Here is a 21,560-nt window from a genome sequence, read left to right as displayed (position 1 = left end):
GGAATAGAAACCTGAGTATGTGTTAAGCCTGATATTCTGAGCTCTCTCACCCCATCGTTTTGCAGAGCCATTTACTTGGGTCTCTAATCCTCTGTAATGTGTTCACAAAGGATAACAAGATGGGGAAATCAGTTGGTAGAATGGGGCGGTAACCACTAGAGACAGCAGTTGTCAGATGGAAATTAATTGATTGTAATTGCTTTGCCATTGTATTGCACTTGAAGTCTGGAGCTTGTTAAAACCACTGATGATAAAAATAAGGATCTCACTTTTTATGCTGTAGGTTATGTTAATGAAAGGCTGCTCTTAGAAGAATGATCAGTGAATATCAATACATGGATAATAAGAAATTAAAAGAAAAGTTAACTAACTGATCATGAGTTAATATACTTCAGCAGTCAGAGTAGCAGTCAACTATGCAATGCTTCTTATTGAATTTTTTGCTCAGAGCTCTTGAATTTTAAGTATTTCCTGTAGAGAGATTTATTCTGTGTGACTGTTTATCACATACTGTCTTGAATATCTGATCTTTGCTGTAGAGAAAAGCTTCTGGAAAACAGAAAATGTGCCTGTTTTGTGCAACCTTTATTTTGTCCTAATCACCTCCCTGAGGCCCCACCTTCAAGAACTAGCAACATATGATTTTGAAGATTGAGTTTCCAACACATGAAACTGGGGGAGACACATTCAAACTGTAGTAATTAGTAAGCTGGCATTATATGCCATGTAGTTGAACATTACTATTAATCCATATCCATGAAAAGACAATTAAAAAACTTAAATGCTGAATAATTTATTCATCTTTTACTTTTTCAATATATATTTTTCTTGAATGTGGAAGTGGAATTGGTGCTAATACTTGCGTTGCTTGAAACTCTGAAACTGGGATAATGTCTGTGTGTAGTATGGAGTCTGTATCCTGTAGATAGTACTTATTTATGGTTAGTTTCGTATTTGGAAAGGTGATATACATGTATTGCTTCATTTAAAAGTGTAAGTAATTTAGATTTTAAAAATACATGTTTAAGATAATGCTAAAAAGTAACAATAATTGGTCCTGTTAAACATTTACCAAAGACATCTTTCATTGTTCACGTTTGAGAATCTGTTTCAATATTTGAAACATTTGCATAATATCATAAAAGGAGAAAGTGAAAGAATAATTGGCTTAACTATTAGCCAATTATAGCTCTAACTAAAAAGAAAAAAAACTGACGTGGTTTCCGCAGAATAGTCACAGTCTATGTGGATCAGATGTTTAGTGTCATGTGACAACAATCAAGGGATGGGACTGTCCTTTTAATCCTTCCAACAACATGTGTGTTAAAACTGAAAATTATGAGAGCAGATTTGGGGTGTTTAACTCCGGGTCATTCAGTTTTCTGGGACACGTGTCAAGGCGTCCTTAAATGGGGCTTCTGGAGAGAGGGACTCCAATTGTTAAAATCTAGGCGGGAAATAAGACACTACAATGCAGGGTTATAACCAGCTACTTTTGGTGAGCACCTGGGAGGATTGGTCCTATGGGGGGTCCCCGGGGTCAGGGCCCAGGAGAAGGGCAGGGACCGCAGTCCACGGTGTCACAGGCACTGCTGACAGCTTCTCCCGACGTGCTTCCCTTCACAGACACCACGACGTATTCCACGGAGCGGTCGGAGCACTTCAAACCCTGCCGAGACAAGGACCTCGCCTACTGCCTCAATGACGGCGAGTGCTTCGTGATCGAAACCCTGACCGGATCCCACAAACACTGTCGGTAAGTCTCTGTGGCCACTGGGGGACCGGGAAGGCCCTCGGTGGGGCTGGAGGGGGAGGGCTGGGTCGCGCAGGGAGGACATCAGGTCGCGGTGGCCAACAGTCCAGCGGATTCACTGGCAGAATCCAGAGTCTTACGTGGATCGGGGCGGGCAAGGCTGTTATCACTTTAACAACGGAGGAAGATAAAATGGAAATGAAATAGATGAGGTTTACGTTTTTTCTGGCCAAGTAAAGGCAAATTTCTTTTTATATCTGTCAACTTAATGGAACGAATTATTTACACCCTTTAGAAGCCTGTGTTTATGGCGCCCGACTTAGGCACCTGCACTGATGCTCAGAAATAATCTGTTCTTGAGAACCTACAGAGGGCCAGCAGAAGCCCACGGCTCACAGAAGATCTTTAGCGTCTCAGGGTGGTTGTGAACCAAACCCAGGAGAGTGTAACTGTGTTCAGAGAAAACTGCATTTTTTTATATTCTGTCCTCCTTTATTAATTTTAGTACTTTTCTTTAACATCGCTGATGACAAAACACTCTGCAGCTAGTTGTTGTGAGAAATCCTACTCCTGTTATAGTCTAGGTAGAGAACTACTTGGAGGAAGTTCCCAGCAGAGATTAGGAAGGTGTTTAATTGATTCTTAGAGACAGAAGGTTATAGTACTAAAAATGAAAACAAATGGAGATAAACAGTGCCCTTGTAGATGCTGCAGCTTTAAAGCTCAATGGAAGGAGTACGTTAGTGTCTGGAAAATATCTCCCACCAAGCTTTTCTTTCCAGAGCTATTCTGGTGATTTGTTTCTTTGCAATTGTATCTGCTTCAGTGATCTTATCTATCCACACCCCTTCCCTTCTCTTTGTTTACTCTTCTCCTGTGACACGGTTATTAAATTAATTATTCCAAATCGTGAAGCATGAACAATTATGACTTTTTTCTCTGTATTGCTATTATAAAACTTTATTTCGATATTATTTTATTAAGGTGATGCAGAGAAATGCATCTTGTAGTGATGAACTTAGAACAGGACAGCAAATCCTGCCTGCTACCGAGAACTGTTATCAGTCCATGGGAGGACATGTTGGTACAATGGGCAACAGCACAGGCTGGGAAGAGTCAATAAATGTTAGTAGGGCTCTGTAAAAGTTATCGTATGTCCTATGTCAGGCCAAATAGAAACATGACCTTTCTTCACCTTTGGGATGTTGTGTTCATGTGACTTTAGATGTCTCATTCTGCTTACCCCTAGATTTTAGTTACAAAATCTGCCCTCTATTTCTTTCCCTTGCAAACCTGGGTTAGGGTGGAGGGAAGTGGAGATTGTTCCTCTTCATACTCTTCTCCCTATATTGACTGTGTTCACGAGGACACAGGTGACTTTAAGGCCTCAAGGGAAAGTCAGGAATGAGCTATCCCTTCAAAGCATGATGCGTGTCCATGCTCTTTGACACTCAACCATGTGTCAAAGGTAGCTTAGCCAATCTAATGACATCATCATGGGGCAGTGGGCAATCTGATGAATCGAGTTTGAATTCCTAATCAACTGCTGTGAACAGATGAATCAGAAGTATAAGCTAAATCAGTGAGGAAGGATCAGATTGGGCCCCACCATAATGCAGGTTGAGAAGAGTCATCTTTTCCAAAACTTGGAATGTCAAAATAAACAAAATAATGGCCTATTCTTTTTCAACACATGGTATTTCTGTATTCTTTATTTGTTCATGGGTGTATTAGTTCTCTAAGGCTGCTGTAATTGAATACTGTAGATTGAGGGGCTTAACAATAGAAATTTATCGTCTACAGTTTTGGAGGTAGGAAGTTGAAGGTGTTATCAGGGTTGGAGCCTCTGGAGGCCTCATTTCCTGGCTTGTAGATGGCCAAGGAGCTGCACCTCTGTTTCTTCATGTTTCCTCTATAGATGTCTATGCGCAAATTCCTTCTTACAAAAGCGCTAGTCATATTGGATTAGAGCACACCCTGATAAGCTTTTCTCAACAAAATTACCTCTGTAAAGAACTTTCTTCAAATCTACTCATAGTCTGAGGTACTGGAGGTTAGTACTTCAACATAGGATATATTTATTTGAGACACAATTCAGTCTGTAACAATGAGACCCAGGTCCAGAAAACAATCCTTTGCTTTTTTGCAGGTCTATTGTTTTAAACACCTATGAGCTGATGCACACATGCATATGTATAAAATATGGTTTAACTAGGATGATGTACATATGTCATAATGTTGGATTTCTCTGTCTTCATAGGTCTTACATATTTCTGTACAGACAGCCTGTTATTTAACATAGACTCACAACATAGCTAATCATGACAAAAGACCAGCCTAAGACAAAATCAGAACTCGAGTAGGTTAATAGATGCCTATAAATCTCCTACTTGTATGTATGAATAAATCACACCTCACATGTGCCTGCTATTCATCTCCCAGGCTTAGCTGTGAATAAAAGGCTTACATAGATTCTTGCATCAGCCACTTCTAAAAATTTCCATGTAGTTATTAATACTGTGCCACTTTGTAAAGCACTCTATTTAAGTAGTATGTTTCATTCATTCAATAAATGTATATTGAGTACCTCCTATCACCAAGATTCTGTTGAATAAATACATACAGAAATGAATTTAAAAATTAAATGGCACAGCACTTTGTAATATGTTTGGAGTAAGTTAAATACTTCGTCATTAGGACCTACTGAAAAAAAAAAAAGTGCTTCAGAGTGACTGGCTTGCTACCAGGGGTATCTTTATGACATCTTAGTACTGGATTTTGTTTCAGTGAAATAAGACACTATTTAGTCGATCAGAGCAGCAATATAAAGGCTTGAATATGAATCTAGGTTATTCAATAGCTCATTTTTGACTTGCCTCAAAAGATTGGACTTTGAAATCTGAAATAAATTAAGATTATATTTTCTAGATTTTTTTAAAAAATCACAATCCTATGATAAACTGCATCACATATTTTACTATGTCAGGAAAATAGACCAGGCTTATAAAAGCGCTAGTCTCGTCTGTTTCCTTGGCGAGAAAGAATAGTAACAAAGCTATCAAACTACTCATGATAGAGATACTGAAAGTGTGTAATCAAAAATAAAGACAGTGCCCTAATCTCGGGAGCAGGTGAGGTGAGGTGGTGGTGAATGATGTTTTTCCCTTTGTGATTTTATTATTGGTTTATGTATATTAATTTTTTTCAAGAAACATTTGTAGCATTAATAACTGGAAATTATAAAGAAAATGAATGAAAAGTTAAAAAGAATAATAAGGCCTTGAAAATAACTTGTTAGGGGGATTTAAAAGAACAATAAATAAACAGTGAAAATGAATTTTTTCTGAATTTTAAATATATTTTAAAGTCATGGATTATCCACAGGCTAATTGGTAAAAACAATTCCCGATCTATAGTGAGGCTTAGTAAAGAAGATGATGGGTTCATGAATCAGAGGAAAAATGAGGCACCAGTGATTCAGTAAATGGTTTGACTATCAGGTAAACAAAATCAAAAGTGTATTTTTACCTCTATTACTATACACTGAGAGTTGTTCTCAGTCAATTTAAAAGTTAATGTAGTAAATAAGTAAATCCTAAGGAAAGTAATAAATAAAATTATGTCTTTATTTATGTCAACAGTTCATTGGAACTTGCGAGCCAAAAGAAAGAAAAAAAACAATGGAAGGGAAAAATATAAACAGTTTTGATTCAGCATTGTTTGTGATCTGAATGTCATAAATGAGAAAGAAAATTAAAAGGCAAACTGTGACCAAACTGAACAACAAATATGCCAAAGAGTTAATTACCTGAAGAAGTCACGCAGTCAATAAGGCTAACGCTGGCTGAAATGACATTCCACTGGGGAAATGGGAGAAGGGTTGGACCACAGATAACCGATAACATGAAAGACACCAGCCTCACAAACAAATGTAAAAATTAATTAGGCATTTGCGATTTTTGTTTGTTTTCATTTTTTGCCCATTATATATTTAATGTTTTTTAAAAGTTAATACCGTACTCAGTACGTACAAGCACATATTCTTGTGTATCGGTTGAGGGACTGCACTTTGGTAAACGATTTCCGTAGGTAATGTTCCAGTGTATTTCAAAAGCCTTATATTATTTGTAAGAATCTTGCCTGCAGAAATGTATGTGAAGATTTCTTATTGTAGACATGACTTACACCACAAATTTATTTGTAATAGCATTTAAAAAGTCTGGATTTAAATGTCTACATAAATTAGAGCATCTCTGTAGATGGGATGAATTTTCAAAATGTTTTAAGGATAGGAAAATGCTCATTATATCAAAATATATTTGCAAATCAGTAAATAAAATTCTAAAGTTGAGCACACAATAGGGTCCTAATTCAGAAAAGGAGCTAAATTAAAAAAGGCTAATAGGGCTTACAACTATTTTTTTCTTTCAACTTTGTGAATTTTCTAAAATTGCTACATTACACATACTCCTATATTTCATTTGTGTAACATCCAGTTAAGATACTTGACTTCTGCTTCTAGTCATCCCATTAAGAAAGATAGATACTGTCTCTGTCTCTGTTAAGTCAAGGTCATTATAATTCTCTATTATTAGGCCGATAAGAGAACTTTCAATTAAGCGCTTCCAGATTAAACCCTACCGGGTCTATGTGAATGTCTCTGCTCTTTCTTTTATTAATAATTGATTTGTACTTTATAATAATTCTTTTCCAAGTGGAAATTATATTTTGAAAACTTAAAAAAATTGATTTAATATTAGCCAGATACATCCTACAGGAAAGAATCCGGATAAAGAAGGAAAGCAGGTCACTAGATACTCCTTGAGTCAAAGTATTTCAAATAAAAGAAGGATATTCTCTGATCTATTTATTTTCATACCATTTCTAGAAAGTGTAAGGACTTGGGAAATGGTGCTATCTATAATATATTTCACTAGAGTGAAAGAGGTAGCCATTGTAACTGGAAAGATTGCTAGACATTTGAATGGGCCAAATGTGTTTTAAGGCCACATTCAAGTTAAAAGGATGTGTCTCTTCTGAATTGGAGCTCATTAAATGTTTCACCAGTTTTTCTTCAAAAACGGATTTTCAAAACTTTGGAAAGGATAGCATTTGAGCTGAATTTGACCCGTAGTGATCATTTTGGAAATCTATCAAGCAATTCACTTAAAGATGCTTGAATCACTTGAAATATGGAACCGCTAGGGAAAGAGTGAGGCAGGCGGCTAGCAGCCACTGCCCTGGGCGATACTTCTGTAAAGGAGCTGACGGACTGTGCAGTGGTCTGGGTGAGGCGGTGAGCCGCTGATAGCAACTGGGGGTGGGGAGCAGCAGTTGAAAACAGGAGGGGAGCCCTACAAGTAGTTGCGTCTGCTTACTATGTCTATTGCTCAGAAGGTTTTGAAATCAGAGCTTCCATTTTTAAGAGAATTGATTGGGCACAGTGTAACGACATCTCTATGATATAATGCGTAAAATTACAGGACCATTCTGGCTAGTGCTTTGCTCCGTCACTTTGGAGGTCCATTAACTCTTCCACCCAGCGAGGGCCCTCTTTATCAAATGGTTCTTCAGTAAGTGCTCTGAGAGCAGCAGCTAATGATTCCCTGTGGTTGAAGCAAGTCAGAATGAAAGTGGAGTTTTGGCACACATCCCTGAACTCCATTGACAGGAGGAATGAGGGCTGAAATATCTATAAATCCAGGCCTAGCTGCACTCTCTCTGCAGAATGGTGTTAATAACCAGGTTAAGAGCCTTAGAAGAATTTTTAAGTTCATCAAAGAAAATATTCATGAGAATGCCTGTCACAGCCCAGACACAATTTAAGTAATTTGCAGTAGCCGTGTTTATTATAGGTGATCTACTGATTGTTCTTGACAAGAAGAAATAAACCACGTTATAATGATTCTCTCCTCTGTGGCTGTATGTTGTCGAGATAGTCTTATGAACTCAGAAAGCAAACAAACAAACACCACTGCCACAATTAGTGTAATTTTTATAATTTTGTAATGTCTTCCCTGGGTTTACCTCCTGTAGTTTAATTCTTTGTATTAGAACTCATCTACTATGTTGAAACACTTACTTAAACCCCATGCCAAAGACCAGGAAAGCCAACTGAAAAAGTGTTAAAAATATATATATGTGTGTCATTTAGTTATTGGTCAAAATCGTTACCTTTTTTTTTTTTTTTTGAGACAGAGTCTCACTTTTTCAACCTTGGTAGAATGCCATGGCATCAGACCTCACAGCAACCCTTGGGCTCAAGCAATCCCCTGGTCTCAATTTTTTCATTTTTGGTAGAGACAAGGTCTCACTCTTGCTCAGGCTGGTCTCGTGCCCGTGAGCTAAAGCAATCCACCTGCCTCGGCCTCCCTGAGTGCTGGGATTACAGCCTTGAGCCACCATGCCTGGCCATGTTTCCTAACACAATTGGGAGCTCTGGCTGAAGCATGAAATGGTGTTTTCTGAGGTTATTATGATTTGGGTGTTTGGTATTCTGTCTACAAATGGACATAATTTACCTTTTAAAAATATCTTTCCTGCATTGAGTTGGGGTGGGTACAGGAGGCAAATGTGGGTGTTCAAGACTGAGAGACCTGAGTTAAAAGGTCTTCTCAGCTTTCTGTTGGCTGAGTGATTTTTTTATATAAGTCCTTTCACCAGAAACTGAAAAAAAAGGGATTAATACGTGCCCCAAAAGGTTGATGCCAGATCAAAAGCCACAGATATAGAAAACTACAGATGCACACTAGGTAGGATGTAGAAATAAGGTGGACCCTTCCTCTTCCTCCCTTATGCTCAGGTTGAAACCGAGCAAAAGCTTGCTTTCAGGAACCCTGGGGAAGAACTTGGATGGGTGGCGTCTTCCTCATTTAATTAAGAGGAGACAGGTATAGCAGTGGGGTGGGGCCGTGCCTGTGCATTCCTGTGGACCATGTGTTCTCAGGACTCAGCCTTACTACTGAGAATTTTGATACTTTGACAAATTAGCAATGGCCTGTTATTTCTTCCATGCAGCAACTGTTTCTCGAATTTCCCAGATTTTCTTCTTCCTGAATCTATATAGCTTTGGATTTATATAGCTTTTTAAGAGGAAAAGTTGTTTTTCCTTTCCTACTTTCAATGTAACGTGCTATAATTGTGCTGCTAACAGAAAATGGATGTTGATTTTGTAATTCTGCAAAACAATAAAATGACCTGTCGACTTTTCTTTCTGGCAGGAAAATACATACATATATACATATATATATATATATATATATACTTCAGTGCAGAAATGTACACACTGAAAAATATTTATTTCACTTGTAAAAAGTATCTGATTCAAGAAAATGGACAGTTTGCTTTTTTTTTCATTCTTACCCCAAATCATTTTCCCAAGGTATAGCTATTAGATGAAGGATGGCATTTAGCACATTGCTTTGGATAAGTAGTTTTTAGTTGCATGGCTCTGTAAGGTTTACAACAGCTTGGTTCAGTGCAAGTATTCACTCTCACATAACACATGCACACACACCTCACACACACCATGTATTAACCATTTGTAAAATGGGAATGCTGGTGACTGCCCTCCCCTGGCAATGTCCTTGGAACGTAATACCTGTGAATGTCAGTTGGAAAGGGTAAAAAAGGCATTGTAACTATGTAATGCCTAAAATGACCTGAGTGGTTTTCGGTTTATCTCTTACTCTTGGTAATGAAATCGTTAGTAATTAAAGCACCTTGAAAATGATGGGAGTGTTTTAACAGCCAACAGACCCCAGAATTTATGCATCACTTACAACTTTATCAAATTTTCTAGCACCAGTCTCTTTATTTCAAGATGTCACTTGAAATAACAATGATTTCTTAATTTGGAAAAAAATAATAATTTAAACAAATATTTGTATTTCCTTGTATATACGTTAAGAAAGTTTCTGAGTACTTTTCTTGTGTCTTCTGATTTTTCTAATAATTCCCATTTGGACTGGCTGGTTGGAGTCTGTTCCACATCTAATTAGCAAACTGATGCATGATTAAATTCTCTGTGACTCAGGTTTTTTTTTTTTTTTTAATTTGTAAAGTGGGGGGAAAATATTACTACTCTACAGGATCATTGTGAGGATTGAAATAAGTCCAAGTGCCTGGTCTAGAGTAAACACAGTGACTTTAGAGAGAGTGGGGTCTAATAGAGCAAGTTAGATTTTTTGTTTTTACCTGTGAAGTCTTGCTTACAGAGCAGTTGCCTTGTGCCAGGGATTCTGACGGTGATACCCGCCACCTCCGGTATATGGGGCTGGCTCCCTACTCCTTTGAGCCACAGGCACCACCCCAATTGTGAATGCTTTTTAGAATCAAAGGTTACTATATTCATTCAGGCAATAAACTTAAGAGAAAGACAACAATGGGAAGCATTTTCTTTTTTAAGAGAATGCTCCCTTTGGATAGTTTCAGAAAAGAAAGCTATGGAGATAACCCCCTTCCCTGCCCACTGTTCAGGCCACTGTAGCCACGGACCCTTCAGGTAAGTAGTCATCATCTCCCCAAGAATCTGCCTCCCTGGACACCTGCTTCCTGCCCTCGGGGTTTCTACTCCTGCTAGGGTTGAAGCCTGTGGGCACAGACAGAGTGATGCAATAACATAAAATACAGCTCCAGTGGACTATAGATTATTTCACCAGATTAATTTTAAAAATTAAGAACATATCCATAAATTTTATTTTAGCTAGAGATGATCTATCATTACAGATGTGAACGTTAAACGTGGAACCACAGGCCCTGTTGCACAAGCTCCTCTGGCAAATATTCCACTAAAATCTTCTCAGAACAGGACAGAGATGGCTCAGATGCTCTGTGGAAATTTACTTTGGTCTGAGCTGCCTTTGAAAAAACAAAAAAATGATTTAAGAACCAAATCTCAGTTTTCTATGCATATATCAAAATGTCAGTTTTGTACACAGGTTAAGCAGGCTGACTCCAGGCTTTCCAGGGAAGCCTCTTCATTTACTCCTCTCCCATGTTATGTCAGGGGCTCAGGAATCCTAGAATCCCAAGTGCTTGAGAATAAGACATTTGAGCTCTGGCCATCTTTAAGATCTCTCTCTCTCTCTCTCTGCATTTTAATTCTCCAACATATTATAATCTGTGTGACCATATAGTTGTCTGAAACCCCCCCAAATTTTCATATAGAATGGGCAGTTTTAATAACTTCTTTTGTAAAATAACCATGAAATAAGAATGTCCTGTGTTAAATAGGACATATGGTTGCCCTAATTATAAATCAGATGCAACTCAAATTCAGAACCACCATATGCTGTGCGTGTTCTTCTTAATATAAATTTCACAAGAATATACAGTCTCTGTATTGTTCTCTCTACTTCCCAGAAATAAGCCAAGAATTTCCAGAGTCACTAAGTACTGGCAGAATTTGAATGAGAAGCAGATTGGGAGACCCACAGCCCCCTGCCTCTCCGCTGTACCCCAGCTCTGAGTCAGTGCTAGTCCACATCCAGTTAGGGTTGCATTTAGTTACTGTGCACCCACATATTACTTGTTTTCCTTGTTTTATAGAAAAAATACAAAGACAGTGTTTCCAAAGTTTATCTTAGAGTGGATCTTTACAACGCTGTTGTTTTGTTTAACGATCATAGCTATTCGGTAGTTATAGGAATACCAGGTAATATTTCTGTGATAGGCAGCTTAAAGCAAATCAGCCCAGTGTACCCACGTGGTCTATTTACTAGGTATCTGGCACCAGGCAAAGCACTGAGGTTCAAGGTTAAATGAGACAAAAAGATTCTTCCCTGTAATGAACTTGTTATTAGAGTACTAAGAAGTCACAATGGCCTAGTGTGAATGGCCATGATGAGTGAGCACTGGCTATCACTGGGTGGCAAAGCCCATCCCTGGGATATTAGAGAACTACTTTATAGGCTGAAAAACTGAGGGAAAAGATCTTATCAATTGTATTTACTTACAAGATGCTTCGTGCAAGTTTTACCAGAAGAGAAATTAAGAAGAAAAATAAACAAGGAAGTTAAAGCATTAAAGATTGTCCTGGGGGAATATCTTGTTTATAAATGCCATAGTGAATGCTGCAGAATGCCAGGTTTAGTCCTATTCAGTGTACCCTAAATAATAAGTGGATATTTGTTACATTCTTTCCATCATTCTGCCAATGTTAATAAGTACATTCAGTGTTGCAGGTCCACTGTGAGGAAGTAGGAATATAGTGATAAATGTCGTCAGAAAAACTCATAAGAGCGGGCTCGAGGTGGGCATTTTCTAGTTTATTCAGTGTGGCAGGTTCTGTGATGTAGATATGAGCTGTGCTCATTGTCTTGGTCCATTTTGTATTGCTATAAAGGAATGTCTGTGGCCGGCTGATTTATAGAGAAAAAAAGTACATTTGGCTCAGAATTCTCATGGCTGGAAGATTCAAGACTGGGCATCCACATCTACGGAGGGCCTCAGGATGCTTCCACTCACAGGGTAGGAGGTGAAGGAGGCTTGTACAGAGATCACAAGCCTGAGAGGAGAAACAGGAAGACGCTAGCCTGTTTTTCACAGATAGTTCTCTTGGGAAGTAACCGAACAAGAATTTAGTCAACCCGGGAGGAAGGGCATTAATCTGTTCCATGAGGGATTCACCCCATGACCCAGACACCTCCCACTAGGCTCCAACTCACAACGCCATCACCCCAGAGATCACATTTCATCATTACATTTGGTGGGGATAAAGCAACCATATCCAAACCATAGCACTTATATCTGCAAAGAAAACTCCAAAATTCAGTGTCCATAAAGCTAGGGAGAGTTTCAAAGAGGCGGTAACATATGAATTTGCATTTGGATAGATAAGAGACTGCTGATTTCTCATCCTGAAGCCTGTTCTTGTTTGCCAACAAAGGCGTGGAGAGTTGGAGAAATTTCCTTCCCTTCAAGCCCCAGGGAGAGGAAATTTCAAATTTAGTTTAGATGGAAGTGAAAGTAATTAGCTTCATATCATAAATTCTTTGTGCAATTGGTCACTTCTTTTCTGAATTATTTTCTCTCCTGTCCAGATGGTGCTCAGACACATATTAGGAGATGATGACATTTTTAATTCCATTTACTCAAATGCTGAAATTTCCTAGTGAATGGAAAGTTCCAACAAAGAGTATGATTTTTCAAACCTAGTGTCGCATTCGCTCAGTTATGAAATCAAGATTTTTTTTTTTTTTTTTTTGAGACAGAAACTCAAGCTGTCGCCCTGGGTAGAGTGCTATGGTATCATCATAGCTCATAGCAACCTCAGACTCTTGGGCTCAAGCAACCCTCTTGGGCTCAAGTGATCCTCCTGACTTGGTTTTTTCTACTTTTAGTAGTGATGGGGTCTCACTCTTGCTCAGGCTGGTCTTGAACTCATGTGCTCAGGCAATCAACCCCCCTCAGCCTCCCAGAGTGCTAGGATTATAGGCATGAGCCACTGTGCCTGCCCTAAAGATTATTTTTATTCAAAATTAATATATAAGGTTTGGAATCAAAAATTTAATTGATTAATGTCTTAGAAATAAAAAAATGATTATTTAGCTCTAAAATTGTTCTATGCAATTAAACTTACCTATTGAAGAATACCTTCACCATTGATCATTGTTGAATTATAATATATATGTGTACATGTGTTTATATACACAAATATATATATATATATATTTTTTTTTTTCTTTGTGTATGGAAACAGAATCTCACTCTGCCACCCTGGGCTGAATACCATGGCATCATCATAGCTCATAATGACCTCAAACCCTCGGGCTCAAGCAACCCTCTTGATTCAGCCCCCTGAGTAGCTGGGATTCCAGGAACCTGCCACAACACCTGGCTAATATTGTTATTTTTAGTAGAGATGGGGTTCTTGCTCTTGCTCAGGCTGATGTAAAATTCGTGAGCTCAGGAGATTCACTTACCTCACCCTCCTAGAGTGCTAGGATTATAGATGTGAGCCCCCACACCTGGCCTGAATTACAGTTTTAAAAAAGTTACTGGCATGCTCAAGTAAAAATATCCTACATTTTCCCCAACTGAGTACTATTTCTTTTCTCTAGAAGAGCTACTGAGAGGGTCATGAGAGGTCAAAATAACACTAGATAGGACTTACTTACTACGGGGCAGGCAGCGTGTGGCCGTATCGTCACATACAGGGACACGTACATACAGCAGAGACCAGTGAAAGAAGGGAAGTGTGTAAAAATCCCTAAAGCAGGATGCTTTTCTAGTTTCTCAAAGACCACTTTCTTATTTAAACAAATCCAAAATCCAGTTATAGCTAACATCAGGGAAAGGAGTTATTAATTCAACAGGAGACTTCATTAAACCAACAGACCCCAGGCTTTGGGGGCAGAGGGAGGCTTGGAGATGGGCAGTGTGGGGGGATGAGATGATGCCCAGAGGCCAGTGTGCGCTGAGCCTGGCCTCCCTGGACTCCGCCGACAGCGGGTGGATCCCCATGACCCCGTGCTCCTGAAGGGCAGAAATTCAATTAGGAACTCTCGGCGTTCAGCTTTGAGGCTGAGGAGCGCAGGGCTTGCGTGTCAGTGGGTAGCCCCACCACTGGAGGAAAAACGTTCTTCAGCAGTTATAAAATAGAGGCTAATAATAGGATGAGAGAGAATGAAAAACACTAGGTTGGAGAGAATTGGCAGAAAAGACGAGCTGATAAAGCATCTGCTTTAAATAAGGTCATAATTTTGCCACAGTTTGGGGTGTTCTCCTGGGCTAATTTATAGTCACAGATAAGTCACATGGAGGCCTTACTTTCTTTGACAAGGTTTTATTTTCAGCGCATTCAGAATCTCTTCCCGTTCCGACTGGGTTAGCATATGTGAAAGCAATAATGATTATTTTAATGATATTAAATAGTAGCTTTGATCTCTTCCCCCCACAAGCTAACCAAAACATTATCTGGAAGTATGAAATGATTCACTTGGGAACAAAGCCTCAGTAGCTATTATAATATTTCTGTTCACCTACCTGACCTTCCCACCAGGCTTTGAGTTTATTTTTGCCTCTGGAACCTGCCACCTACTCAGTAAAGATAAATTAAATGAATGGAAAAGAAAACCCTCTAAATACCTACCACCCTCATTTTTCCAAGGACAAAATGGAGAAGTTACACAGGAGACACCAAAGTGGTAATAGAAATCGTCTACTTCATACCCACCACAAGCTAGGTAGAAATTTAGACCTTTCTTACACTGCTTCTTAATTGCTTATTTGGTGGTCATGTTAAATATGCCAAGCCGTGTTGTATCCACATTTTGACAGCAGCAAGAAGGAATCTGTCATAGGGAAGGTAGAATCTTCAAGAACGCCCACCAGTAGGTGGCAGGACTGAATGCCGATCTTAGTTCTAACTGATTACAAAATTGTTGAATCTTCCAACCTTGTCGAATTTACTTTATTATAAGAATCATTGAAGGTAATGGTTAAAAATATAGATTCTCAAGATAATCTTCTGAAGATTCTGACTTGGTTCTGAGGTGAGATGCAAAAGTTGTACATCAGGTAATCCATTAGTCAGGGCAGTTTGGGAACAAGACTAATGTTTCTCTAACTTGAGTGAGTGGGTGAATCCTCTGAGGAGTTTGTTCTACTACAGATTGAAGTCCAGTAGAAGACCTGGGACAGGCCTAGGATTTTTTGTTTTCAGCAAGGCTCCAAGTGAAGGCCATGCCTGTGGTCCATGGCCCATAGTATGTGGAACAGGGAGGATTAAAGCCTTACTGCTCTTCATGCAGTAGGACCCCGACTCCAGCCCCACACCAGAAGTCCTTCCCCAATTCTTCCATTCCATGCCCTTTTTGTCCATATGCATCTCAGCACTTATGCCAGAGTGAGCATTCCTCCACACTCCTGCAAATATGTATGCGAGGCTTCTGGAAACCCATGTTCATCTCTCCTAGTAATCCTCCTAGGTCATATACTCACCAATTAAGAATCCCTGGGTGCATGTACCAAGACCTCATCCCATGCCCATCTCATCCACAGTAGTTTTATAAACCAATGACTTCCTCAAGTTTCTATTATAATGGAGAGATTTCATATGCTGCATTTACTATTCATAGTTTTTGGCTGGACAATTAATATTTTTCCCGAACAGTAGAACTTTCAAGTTGAGGGCACATGTGCTCTGTGACTCTCGGAGAAACTGGATGTGGGCTTTGTTAGACCAGGCCAGGAATCACACCTTCTCAGGACTTGGGTTCATCATAATTTATCTGAAGCTTTTTACTTTCAAAAAATATTATTATTTTCACACTAGGAGAGCCATGGTATGTAAACATGACAAAAAGCTAAGCCAACTTTACAGCAGAAAGACTGAGTTTTGAAAAGGACAATTCTGATTTATCAGAGTCTGTTCTGAACCTAGGCTTTGCTGATTCCCACCAGTGTGACACTTGGTAATGCCTTGGCTTGAGTGCACCTTAATTTCTTCATTGTGAAATGGCATGATTGGACCTAATTCCTAAGGTCACTTCAAATTCTAAAATCAGGTGAAGGAACGGGATGCTGCCTTGAAATTTCATTCATGTCAGTAAGTGCATTTACTGTGTTTCTATCAAAGAAAAGTGGAGGCATTTCAGAAAGAGCAAACATTTCCTGAAGAAAATATAGCCGTTCTGCGTTTTGAAGCACAAAAGATGAAATGGTAAATTGTGGAGTGTGTGACTGTCACAGGAAAGGCAGCATGACACATACCTGTGAGGTCTCTGTGCCAGTGCCTCCTACACTGGTATGTCCATGGATTCATGTGGGCAGCTTTTAAAAATCCAGACTCTGCTTTAGTAGGTGTGGGGCTCAATTTCTCCATTTCTACCTCTGCGTGCCCTGAGCACTGCCAGTTGTGGGTGTGGCTTTATACTGTGCTCTTCCACCTTAGCTACAGAGTAGAACCTCCCAGATTCAACATTTTGACATCCGGGCTACATGCAGAATGAACAAACTTGGATCTCTCTAAGTGGGACAAAGACATCTATGTTTTTTTTTGTTTGTTTTTTTGGTTTTTTTTTTGAGACGGAGCCTCAAGCTATCCCCCTGGGTAGAGTGCCATGGCATCACGCTCACAGCAACCTCCAACTCCTGGGCTCAAGCGAGTCTCCTGCCTCAGCCTCCCAAGTAGCTGGGACTACAGGCGCCCGCCACAATGCCTGGCCATGACATCTATGTTTTTAAAGCTGCCTATGTAATTCCAATGGGCAGCCAGTGGTGAGAGTACCTGCTTCATCCTGCTGGGTAAGCCTCAGTCCGTGCTTACCTGGTCCCCAAAACTTTGTATTTTGCTTTATTTATAAACGTGTTAATTGCAATAACAATAAAATTCAAAACAGATATTTCCCCTTCATCCTACCTTATCAGTAGATGAAACCTACTGTTCCAAAAGATCATGCTGTCCACCGGATAGTCTTTTCCAGCCCATGCCTACACAGGGAATTTTCCAGAGATGGTTATTATATAGCAGACCGACTTTGTGTTCTGTGATCCAAGCCCCAACATCACCACCATCACCACATGTAGCATGTTTTCATAGGATACAGGTCTCCACAATAATCACTTTCAGGTTACCTGTTATTATGCTTGTCACCATGCCCACACTGGGGAATGTGTTTCGTGGTTGCATGTTCAGAGGCTTTCTAATTATCCTCTCTTTCTCTTTCTCATCCTAATTCTTTTCATTTTTTCTCTTCCATCCATCCATCAATTGAATGCTCACTCTCTGTTAAGCCTGGGCTAGATGCTTCAGTGAAATTTGTACCTAGATAGAGTAATTCTCTCATACTGCTTCTTTGGAATTGAAATCTAAAAGTGAAATTGCTTGGCTGATGAGTATAACATTTCCATGGCTCTTGACCCCAACAGCCCTGCATTAGGTAAACTTCTATTTGCTAATTCACTAGGTGTAAGCTTGCCCTTCATTATTAATTAATGTCTGTGTCTTTGATTAGTAATTTCTTTGTATTCTTTGTTTAGCTATAAAGTGGCTTTATATTTTAATTTTACTTTACTAGCAAATTTTTAAAAGGCAAGGGGAAACCAATAAAAAGAGTATTAGGCAATTGGATAACCCACTTATTTCAGGCATATATCATATGTTTTCATTTTCAGAAGCTACCAGTTCATTTTCTGCATAGGTAGAGACAACAAAGTGCTTTGTAGAAAACATTCTTTGATTTAACCAGAGCCTCTTAGCCTTGTAAATAGGATATAAGCATGCAGGATGAGAGTAAATATCTGAGAAAGAGAGAGAGAAACAGGGAGGGGAGTGTGTGTGTGTGTGTATGTGTGTGTGCGTGTGTTCATCAGCCGGCCTTTGTCTGGGAAGACCAGAGTGATGTGCTTGAGATCAATGGCAACAAGGGACACTGAAAGCAGGAAGAGGAGCTCACTGGGAGCCCAGGGAAGAGTGAGACAATGACCCAAGCACAAATCTACAAAGACCTAGCTACCACCATATCATTACATGGTGAAAATGGATCAGTATCTCCTGGATTCTATAATTTGGGTTGTTGAGTGTACATGGGGTAGGGAGACTTATAGTTCTGGAAAGCTGAAAGGCTAACCCCACCTTTCATAGCCTCAGCAAATAGAAGTTTCCAAATCTGGATGGATTAGGATTTTTTGAAAAGGTTACCACTTTGCTCAATGTTGCCACCTTGTGGTAGAGACCACAGTAACAACACTTGGCTGCTGACAATTGGCCCATCATTTCCTCCACCAGATGTTTGGGCTCACAATATTTGGATAATCAGTGAAGGGGAAAATCTTGGATTTTTCAGAACTCTCTTAAATTATTTATACAGGATGATTTTGTTTTCATTATTTGTTCAGAAAGCTCTATATAGCTGCAGGAGAGAGACTGAATGGAAGGAGTAGTTCCTACCTAAATGTTAAACCTCTTCCACCCTTCCCAGTGTGGAGCTGGAGGGATCACGGAGGGGAAGCACTGACCCACAAAAAATATTCTGAGAAACCCCAGTGAAAAAATCCTAGGAGAGATGCATAGTGTGAACCGGAAGCGGTGAGTGTGTGCAGTTTGAAGCAGGAATAGGAGGTGGCTGGGTGGCCTCAAGTCGCCATTTCCTCATCTTACCTTCTCCAGACCCCCCAAACTGAAAAATTACCCACAAAGCAGTGGATTTTCCTAGAAGCTTCTTCCTGGGGGACTGATCAAGAAGCATGGGCTTGAGGAATGGTTTGGCCGGGTAGAGCGAAATTAACTGGCTTCCTGGCACCTGGGATACTCGGTTCAAGTTCAACCCCTATGTGTTCTGACTTCAGGAAGGTTGTAAGTGTGGGGGTTTCCAGACCTTGTCCCTTCCCATTTCCAGCATCTGAAAAATTAGCTAGCACCCTTGGTGGGGGAGAATAAACTTCACACACCAAAATAATGACAGAGGAACAGCACTATTTCAAAAGAGCCTGAGTTAGATAAAATTGTTAGACCAAGAAGAAGAGTCTGAGGCAATGATCTAAAGAAGTATTAACAGTGAGAGTTTAAAGAGAGACTATCAGATAGATTTGAAGGAGGTAAACTATAGGATTACATTTTTAATGAAAGAAAAAGAGTAATAAATAAAAAGAAGATTCAAAGAAACTGCCAAATGTATTATTTGGGCAGCTGGGCAATGTCATTTGAAAACAAAAATTAGACATTCATCATGTACTGGTTATAAGAATAGGAAAATAGGCGCCTGTGGCTCAAAAGGGTAGGGCACCAGCCCCATATGCCTGAGGTAGTGGGTTCAAACCCAGCCCTGGCCAAAAAAAAAAAGAATAGGAAAATATATTTAACCTTCCTCTACTCAGTTTTCTCATCTGTAAAATGGGTATGATAACAGTACTTTCTTTATTGGATTGTTATGAGGATTAAGCAACTTAATATATGGGTATTAATTTAAGTAGACTGTAACGTGTTTTCATGATTTTCTGGTGTATATTAAATATTTATTTATTACAGAATAAGGGGAATTTCAGGATGAGGAGCTCTAATTTGAATATATTGAGTTTCAAGTTCTAGTTGGACATTAAATTTAGTAGTTATATATGAAACACAATGTAACCTGGGCAAGAAGTATAAAAACAGTGATTTTGGCATAAGTTGTCTTTGACATCGTTGCAATAGGTAGAACAGGGTTATATTTAGAGCACATAAATGAAAGAGTTTCCTGAATAAGGGTAGGAAGATTAAAAAACCTGTAAACAACCAAAGATACCCCCAAAAGAGAATCTATTCACTAATTCAACTACTATTTATATTTGCAAAAGCAACTTCATAATACTAAATGTAAAATAGTATAATATTTAAGAAAATAAAAGCTCATCACCATTCTTCAGTTTTACTTACAAAAGGCTAATGACAGGTCCCTCAGTATTTATTCTTGTTTCTTTTTTTATGTCGGTGCAACCTGTTTCACTTAGTCTACCATGTACAGCTTCTTATCATGGCTTCCAGGATCTCCCTCATTTCTTCAAAGAACTATGCTGCCTTCCAAGAACAGGAATGCATACTGTTTTTAATCATTTTTTTATTGCAAGCATTTTAGGTTGTTTTCTTTTTGTTTTTATTTATGTTTTTGCAATTAAATAATGCTATCAATTTCTAAATGATGTATTACTTTTGATTTATGGGTGCTTATTCAGGAAAGATGTAATTAAGTTCCATTTAACCAGTGTTTACGGAGAGTTCACAGTGTGTCAAGAAATGTGCTAAGTACTGAACTGTAAAGCACTGATGTGAAAGGTAAAGGGAAAGAGTATTTTAACAAGGACAAAGTTATTAACAATGTCAAATGCAGCAGTAGATGAGAAACGTCCATGGATTTAGCAGGAGATCCATTGAGACACTAACAAGAGCCATTTGAGTTGTTTCCTGTGGTAAGATGGCAGATTTCAGTTCATTCAGGTGTTAACTGGAGGTAAGACAGCGTAGGAATGAATATAGATTAACACCACAATGAATTGTCTTTATCTAACTATTAAGTTGGAAAAACTTCTAAGTTTTGGAGGGAATCTTGTAGATGTATACATTGCACTAACAATTTTGGAAAACAATTTATTAGCTGGTCACTTCGTACATGTACGTATCCTATAACCCATCATTTCCTCTTTCAGAGAAATTCTTATGTTGATACCCTAGGAGATGTGGACAGGAATGTAATAGCCCCCGGTGGAGACGGCCTGGATGTTCATTAATGATAGAATGGCAGGTGGATTACATTCTTGGAATCCCACCCCACAGTCCTATACCCCCAGGTCACAACATGGATCAACCTTAGGAGTATAATACTTTAAAAAGGAAGATGTGGGCGGTGCCTGTGGCTCAAAGGAGTAGGGTGTTGGCCCCATATGCCAGAGGTGACGGGTTCAAACCCAGCCCCAGCCAAAAACTGCAAAAAAAAAAAAAGAAAAAGAAAAGAAAAGAAAAAAGCAAGACTTGTAAGCTGACACAGTATAGTTTCAGCAAAGTTACTTGTCTGCAATCAAACAAAGTAAAATATTGTAAAATTATAAATAACAGCAAGGGAACACTTGCTAGAAAAGGCAGGCTAGTATTACTGCTTTGGGGGAAGGAAGAGGATGCCACCAATTAAAGATGCACTGAAGGTTCCTAAGTTCATCATGTTTCATTTTCTAACAGTAGTTGTGCACGTGGTGTTGATAATAATAATTGAAAGTCTTCGAGAAGGAAGGGTACGTGTGATAATGGAAAAACTGAAACATTCCAGAAATAACAAAAACTGACATCTATTGATCCTGCTGTGTTTCAGACACTACTCAAAATGCTTACTTAATC

The 21,560-nt window shown here is 39.1% G+C and overlaps 1 protein-coding gene across 1 annotated transcript in view; it reads left to right on the top strand.

Moving 5' to 3' along the window:
- NRG3 (neuregulin 3) overlaps positions 1 to 21,560 on the top strand; it is a 1,070,511-nt gene that overhangs the window by 442,871 nt on the left and 606,080 nt on the right. Inside the window, exon 2 of the mRNA XM_012801454.2 lies at positions 1,627 to 1,756. Within this exon, the coding sequence (XP_012656908.1) occupies positions 1,627 to 1,756 (130 nt within the window). The remainder of the gene's footprint in view (positions 1 to 1,626; positions 1,757 to 21,560) is intronic.

The sequence above is a fragment of the Otolemur garnettii genome, unplaced genomic scaffold (assembly GCF_000181295.1).
Source record: "Otolemur garnettii isolate 467f Iridium unplaced genomic scaffold, OtoGar3 scaffold00008, whole genome shotgun sequence".
Lineage (NCBI taxonomy): Eukaryota > Metazoa > Chordata > Mammalia > Primates > Galagidae > Otolemur > Otolemur garnettii.
This window is presented reverse-complemented; position numbering and strand designations above follow the sequence as displayed.